Source organism: Ricinus communis, chromosome 10, assembly GCF_019578655.1.
Source record: "Ricinus communis isolate WT05 ecotype wild-type chromosome 10, ASM1957865v1, whole genome shotgun sequence".
Lineage (NCBI taxonomy): Eukaryota > Viridiplantae > Streptophyta > Magnoliopsida > Malpighiales > Euphorbiaceae > Ricinus > Ricinus communis.
In genome coordinates, this window is record NC_063265.1 from 17955435 (window position 1) to 17964000 (window position 8566).

Below are 8566 nucleotides of genomic sequence, written 5' to 3' on the forward strand. Positions count from 1 at the left end.
TGATATATACATTTTCTTTTTCTTTATTGTTTGTTGGAACCATGCAACATAAATACCAAATCTTAGATTTCTAGGGTTCAAACAGTTTTGGCATATGATATTGAGAGCTTTACTTGTTTTAGTTATATTAATTAACTTCTTAATTGTTTGAGCATATGTCTTTGCTGTAATAAGTCAAATAATTAGTACCAAGAGTTAATACAAATTAAATTGACAATAATTATAACTTAACACAACTAATCACCCAACTCAACTCTATATTATATGATACATAGCTTTAAATGCCAACCTAAAGTACGTGGAATTGTTGAAGTGGCCCAAGCATAGACCCACGTCTTATTATTCTTTTCTCTTGACAAAGAAAATAATCAATAAAAATAAAATTTGTGTATTAAATAATAAATCTCGACCATTAATAATAAATTTAATAGACTTATCAATTAATCTTAATCTTTATTAATTCCATGTTAACGTAAGAAAATAGAGTTATGGGTGTGTTCCACACTTTAGATAATAGATATTGAAGTGGAAATTAGGGGAAGGAATAAAAGCATATGGTATGCCTGTTCAAATTTAGCCTACACCAATAAATCTTGAAATAATTATTAAAAAAAATTGTTGTTAAAATTGATCCTTCTTTTGTTTTCTTTTATCTTTGCCTTTAGTTGATTACCTTTTACCACTCAAACTTATTTTTATTCTCTTAATTCAAAAATTATTATTGAAACAAGATAATTGAGGACTAATTATATATGGGTGAGGTTGTAGGGAGCTCAGAGAAATTTGCATATGATAGTGGGTCAAGTGATACGGAAACAAAAGAAGAGATTGATGAGTTCTTTCTAGAGGAAGAAGCATAACCAAATTTTTTAAAAAATCTAAGTTTGATAGATACTTTGAAGAATTTGCAGAAAAATTCATCATTAATTTCAATATCTTAGTATGGTGGAAGGTGAATTCAGTAAGGTGTCATATCTTGTCCAAGGTTGCACACGATGTATTAGCTATCCAAGCTTTAACACTGGCCTCTAAATCTGCATTTAGTACTGGAGGACGAACTCTAGGTCAATATAGAAGTTCTTTACTTTCTACAACAGTGGAGTTCCTCATTTATTATTAAGATTGGCTTAAGAGTTTAAATAAACCTATCAAACTAGAAAAATCACTAGAGGAGATTGAAAGTATAGAGTCAGGTAATATTTCTTTACTTCCTACATATGTTGGTTTATTATTGATGTTGTTAAGTTTTATTGATGTAATTTTTTATTTTATTATAGAAATTATTCAAAATTTTGAGATTGATGAGTCCCTTATGCCAAGATTAAATGTGAAGTGTTAATCTTGAGGGGAGGTAATAACTTTCCTTTACTAATTTTATGTATAGTGTATATGTTATTTTAGTTTAATTTTGGTTAAAATTAAGTTATAAGAAAACTCTAGTTCATTTTATTAGTTGATTTATTTATTTTTCAATTGTTGGGGTGTGTACTAGTGTTGCTGCTGTTCTTCTCTTGTGGAGTTGATGCTCTTTTTTGGATGTGGAGCTGTTATATTGCTGTTCTAAATTGCAGTTTGTACTCTTAAGAGCTCCTATAATGTTTTGGACTTGTATTTTAGTGCTACATAAAGTTTGTAAATTTATTTATTTTAATGATTGTCATCTGCAAAATATTTCTATGCTAGCATTAATATATATTTTAATGGTTTGTATTTGAACATTGAATGAATTATTATACTTGTAAGTGACTGAATTGCAAAACAGGTTGTTCAAGAATGTGATTGCAGTCTAATTTATGTTTTCATGCTACTTTCTTTAGGTTGGTAATCGTATTTTCTCTAAATGTATTTGATTAAAGATGAGATTTAAAATTGTATTTTTAAAATTTTTTAGAATCGAAAATAGCACCAAACCGAATTGTATTTAACCGTAAAAATTAGTACAATACGGTACGGATCCATTTATATAAAGTATGGTACTGGTAGCTTCAATTTTAAAAGAACCAAAATTTGTTACGGTACTGGTGATTTATAGATAACCGAACGAGACCGATCCGTGCTCAGCACTACTAGCAATAACCTTCCATCTATAAATCAAAACGAAATTGCACATAGCTCGTATCTCCAAAAATAAGATCATTTTAGTTTTCTTGAATTTCATGTGATCAGTCACAAATAATTATCTTAGTAGGCTCAAGAATGGGAACCTTGTTCCTAAACTGCAGCGTTTCTCATCAGCTGCCACCCAAACAATCCTTCAGATTGCGTAAGAAAAATGACAATTACATGTCAAAAAAGAAGACGCTAACAGTAGTGAACTCTTCATTGAAGAGCATGGCTTCTTATGGAGGACTTGACACCAATAAAAGTAGTAGACAAGCTACCTCTTTAATGATGAAGCATAATCATGAAGGGATTGGTATTGTCAGTTTTCTACAAGGAAAGACATTGTTAATTACTGGTGCAACTGGGTTTCTCGGAATGGGTATGTAGTTCTTAATCTCTTCTTCATTTTCTTAAGATATTTACGGATGGATGATGGTTTTCTGATCATATATGTCATAAATGTATATATTCAGTTCTTGTTGAAAAGATTTTAAGGTCAGTAGCGGACATTGACAAACTCTATCTGTTGATCAAGGCAAGGAATAAGGAAGCTGCGATGGAAAGATTGAACAGTGAAGTAAGTTTTGATTTTTGTCTTTTTCTCTTTTCCAAATTAATTAACCATCGTCATTCCTAGCTGTCAGATTAGGAATAACTGTATAAAATTATGCAGATAATTGATGCGGATGTTTTTAAGTGTCTGAAGCAAAAATATGGATAGTCCTACCAACAGTTCATGTTAAGCAAGCTGGTTCCAGTAGTAGGAAATACATGTGAATCTGATCTTGGATTAGAAACTACTATGGCTGATGTGATTTCAAGACAAGTCCATGTTATTATAAATTCTGCTGCCAATACAACTTTCAATGAAAGGTGAAGTCTTCCTTTTGGCAAATACATTCATGTGGTCAACTAAATTTAACCTAAATTTAGGTGTCATTTATATTTTAATTTGAGTATGATAACCAAGCTCCTCCAAGTTTATGTCCTAATCTCATGCATGATAGGATTGGTTTAGTTCTGTGAGGCCTTAGTTGTTCTTTCAATTCCTTTTGAATACCCAAAAAAAAAAAAAAACTATTTGACACCATGAAATTGCAGATATGATGTTTCCATCGATACAAACACAAGAGGAACTTCCCACCTGATGAACTTTGCCAAGTACTGCAAGAATCTGAGCCTCTTCCTGCAGATATCAACAGGTAATTAATAATTAAAAGTGGATTGTCTTTTTAGAACAGAATTTTTTTTTTTTAAATCAAAGTTTCTAATACTTTAGTATTTACTTGATGCAGCCTATGTTAATGGACCAAGGAAAGGCATAATTATGGAAAAGAAATTTAGTATGGGAGATACAATTACAGGAGAAAAATTCAATTCAGAAAACCTATCAACTTCCCTGCCTATATTGAATGTTGAAAAAGAAATTCAATTGGCTTTTGATGCAATAGATACTTTCCAAGACAATTCTTTAACTCAGAACTTAAAGAAGCTGGGATTAGAAAGGTCATTCTCTCTCTTCTTCTATATATATATATATATATATATATATATATATATATATATATATATATATATATATAAACACATCTTCATAGTCATATATTTGAGATCAAATAAAATTTATGACTATAAGAATATTATAACTTAACAGAGGTCTGAATATATATTTTTTTTTTAAACTCAATACTTAATCTTGTTTGTGAAATGATAGAAATCAGAGATAAAATAAATAAATATCTTATCATACTATACAAATAAGATTGAAAAGAGAAAATAATATTACAGTAACATAAAATATAGCATAATATATATTTTCTAAAGTTATATATACAAATATTATTATATAGAGGAATATTTTCTTGAGGAAGGATTTAAAAAATTTATAACTTATTATAACAAAGAGTTTATTTATATTTATAACTAGCTTAATTTAGGACCGTAACTTTTTTTATCACTATATAGAAATTAGTCCTATATAAAGTATCACTATAGAGAGGTTTTACTATGTATATATATATAAACTTTCATGTAGTCGTATACTTAAAACCAAATAGAATTTATGACTATGAGAATGTTATAATATAATGGAGGCTTAAAAATTAAAATTTTCTTTTAACTTCATACTTAATTTTGTCGGTAAAATGATGGTAACCGAATATAAAATACGTTAATATTTTGTTGTATTCCATAAAAAATTAAAGAAATAAAATAATAATACTAAAAATAAATATACGTATTATAATACTTGTAATAAGATCTAGAGGTGCTTTTCTATCATTACAAGCTATATTAAGCACAATCCGAAAATTAGATTTAGAACACAAACATATAACTAGCTTAAATTCAGACTGTAATTTTTTTTATCACCATCATTATAAGCATATTAAGCACATCCTGAAATTAGATGTAGAATAAAGACATGTAAAGAGTTCGGACCTATTATCATTAATAGACATCAATTGGCTTGATGTATATATCACAATAAATAAATGAGTGATACGTGTATATAAATATTTTATATTTTAATATTTAAAAGTTATAATTTAAAACTAATAAACATACATTTAAAAATTATTATTTTTGAACAACTTTTGTTGTATTTTATTGAAGCAGAGCAGAAAAATATGGATGGCATGATACTTACGCGTTTACAAAAGCCATGGGAGAAATGGTAATTGATAGCATGAGAGGTGAAGTACCGGTTGTCATAATTCGGCCTAGTATTATTGAGAGCACTTATAAAGAGCCATTTTCAGGATGGATTCAAGGAAATCGGTAAGAATTAATTTAATGACTTTTACCTTTCATAAGATTAATGCTTCAATTTGTGTGTATATATATATAACTTTGATATCTCATTCTAATGCAGGATGTTAGATCCTCCCTTTCTATACTATGGTAAAGGGAAACTCACATGTTTCCTGGCAGACCCTAACGGTGTCGCTGATGTGGTAAGAAATCTCCACCAATTTATTTATTTTTTAAACGGGATTGTCAAAGTTTGGTAGAAGATATATTATTAGTATTATTATTATTATAAAAACAAAAGTGAAGCAGCATCCATATAATTAAACATATAAAACTAAATTTTAAAATTTATGTTAGGGCTCCCACGTTGTTAAGAAGTAAGAGATATCAACAATTTATAAGAGTGAAAGTCCAACCAAGTGACTAGTTATAGTCATTTTGGTACTGATTGGACGGAAACTAAAATTTATTTGTTGGACTCCAATATTCTCTCATTCATTTAATTCTCATTTAATTAAATTATTCAAAATTATAATAATTTAATTAAAAATTTAAATTTATAGATAAAGTTTAATAGAGTTTTTAATATTTAATTATAATATTTAGAAAAATAATAATTTAAATATTTTTAAATCTCATTCTTCCTAAAATTTTAAAATTTATTAGTGTCATAAAATAAAAATTATCTTATAAATATTTTCTTAATTAATTTTAGTATTATATAAATTATAATTAATATTACTATTTTTAGGATTAAAAAATTACTATATAATATAAAAATAATTTATTATTGAATATAATATTAATATTATACTTTAAGATGTTATTTTCTAAAATTATAATTATTATCTAATTAAAAAATTAATTTATTAAATAATATAGTATTAAAATATAATAATATGCTATTTCTTAAGATAGAATTAAAATCATTATTTGATTAAGAAACTAATTTAGTAATTAATAAAATATTAAAATATAATTAATATGCTATTTCTTAGAGTTAGATTCCATGTTTAATTAAAAATGATCAATAAATAAATAGAAAATTTATAAAATTATATATAATCTTGACTCCTATGTATCAAAAATAAATATACATGACAAAATAAAAATTTTATGTATAAAAAATGAAACACATATATTACAAAAATATTAGGTCTTAAAATATATATATATATATATATAGATTAAGCCTTTTAATAAAATAATTTTTTGATATATTAGAGTTCTTCTAATTGAAAGTTTCATAATTTAATTATTTCTGTAAATAAAAAACTATTTTCAGTATCTCACCAAGCCTTCATAGCTCTTTCACAAACAAAAGGCTAACTTCAGTATCTCACCTACCCTTTATAGACATGGTTCACACTTGACGATAATTTGTTTTTAAACAACAATAAATTGGAATAATTTAAACATAATTATGCACGCTTATATTAAGCTTGTGCTTGAAGATTATGAAAATGAATCCCACTGTTGATATTATTTTTCAGGAAAAAAAGAAATTTAATAAAATAATTATGTCTTCACCTTATCATATATTCATTTTTTTTTATTCAAATAATAATTTAATATTATTATTTATAAAAATAAAAAATGTTTTGAGCTTCAGTCTCCTTACTCATCATCATATCTTTTTAAAAAGAAAATTATCCATATTAATATTGCTATATATATAGAAAAGAAAAGAAATATATGTCTACTTATCAATGCTTCAAATATATTGAACATTTACAACCAAATCACTGCACCAATCGTAACTATTCAAATTGTAATACATTCTCTTGCATGGCTGATTGATGCATTAAATTACAGGTCCCAGTCGACATGGTGGTTAATGCAACCTTGGCAGCAGCGGCGAAACATGGTATGTCTAGAGAACCCGCGATTAATGTCTACCAAGTAAGTTCGTCGGTTGTAAATCCATTGACTTGGCAAGAAATGGCCACTCTATTCTGTGAACACTTCAAATGCAATCCAATTTTGGATTCAAAGGGCAATCCCATCAGTGTAGCAGCATCAATGAAGCTCTACACGTTAATGGAGGAATTCTCCACCCATCTTGAGAGAGATATGGCCCAGCAAAGGGAGCTCATGGCAATGAAATTTTTGAACTCCAAGAAGCCTGAAATTTATGCTGAAAAATGGATGGAGCTAATAAGACAATTAGCTACTATATATAAACCATACAGCTTTTATAAAGGAAGGTATGCAGACATACATAACTATTTTTATGGGTAATTTTCGAAATTCTTATAAATTCATATTAAAATTTTGACATTTTTATACTACGAGTATATATAATATATGTTATAAGTATTAATTTCTTCTTTCTCTTTTTTATCGCTTTGAATGTAATATTTTATTTGACAATTATTAACATTTTTAGTAATACCATCAACTTATGTCAAATCTTAATCAAATGGGCAACGGCCAGGTTTGATTGCAGCAACCTGCAGAAATTGATGGAGAACATGTCTGAAGAGGAGAAGATAGAATTCGGATTCGACCTGAGCAGAATTGATTGGGACAATTATATAAAAAATGTTCATATTCCTGGTCTCAGGATGCATGTTATGAAAAGTTATAAAAAAATGAAGCTATGAAATAAACATTTAGATCGTGCAAGTTAAATAAATTATTTTCAAGTGTAGTCCACTGAACTGTTGATATAGCTGATGCAGAAATTTATATTCAAGTGTAGTCCACTGAACTGTCGATATAGCTGATGTAGAGATTTATATTCAAGTATCTAAAAAGGAAAAAGAGAAAATCATATCAAGATTTTGTGGGAAACATGGTCCCTGTGGCTGTGGCTGGAAATGCTTTGTCAATTCAAACTGTCAACATTAGACAAAGAATTACTCTCCTATACATGTAATTAGGAGAGTAATTAATGACTTTAGATTTTATTTAGATATAATATAGTCTTTTATTCGGTAAAATTAAAAAATAATGTAGATAATTTATTTTATTAAGTTACAAGTATTATTATATGATAACAAAATTAAAATATATATGATAGCAATAAATATTAATAATAATATAAGTTAAAACAATTTAACGTAAGAATACAATATTATGCTACTGTAAAAATTTAAAATGTATACTAATAATAGGATTTTATTATTATCATAAAAATAAAATAATGTATGATAACAAAATGTTTTATTATTTTATATTGTATTTTAGTCATAATAATTAGTATTGTTTTATTTTATTTTTAACTTCTTATCATAATTTTTAATATTATTATTACAAATTAAAATTTTAATAATAAAATTACTTTGTTATAAATCTATTACTGCTAATTTTTATATTTCTTATAATGAAATCAGCCATTGGAGTATTTACAATCCACTATTTATATCTATTAGATTCTTTATTTTAAAAAACATATTACAAAATGAAATTAATTATAAATTAAAAGTTGGTTTGCTCTCTATATTTAAAAAATTGAACTTCACTCTCTATTTGGTTCGCTCTTTGTATTTTAAAAATTAAACTTTACTCTCAATTTTAAATTTAATAAATATAATTAATATTTTAATTTATTTTTCTATTTGCTAAAATTAAAAAAAAAAGTTCTATGCAAATAAAAATAAAATAAAGTGCAAATTATAGTGAGTTTATTGAATATAAATGTAATATTTTATTTTTTATGTATTAAAATATTTTTTAAGACGGATCGACACTATTATTCTCTAAGAAC

General features: G+C 26.3%; 1 protein-coding gene across 1 annotated transcript; it reads left to right on the forward strand.

Moving 5' to 3' along the window:
• Positions 1 to 3394: 3394 nt before the first annotated feature.
• LOC8279924 (fatty acyl-CoA reductase 2, chloroplastic) lies at positions 3395 to 7095 on the forward strand (the record flags this gene model as incomplete). Its single annotated transcript, XM_048380368.1, has 4 exons — positions 3395 to 3609; positions 4720 to 4881; positions 4976 to 5057; positions 6670 to 7095. Coding segments are annotated over 4 exons (885 nt in total), but the record flags the coding sequence as incomplete, so codon positions are not given.
• Between the last annotated feature and the right edge of the window lie 1471 nt (positions 7096 to 8566).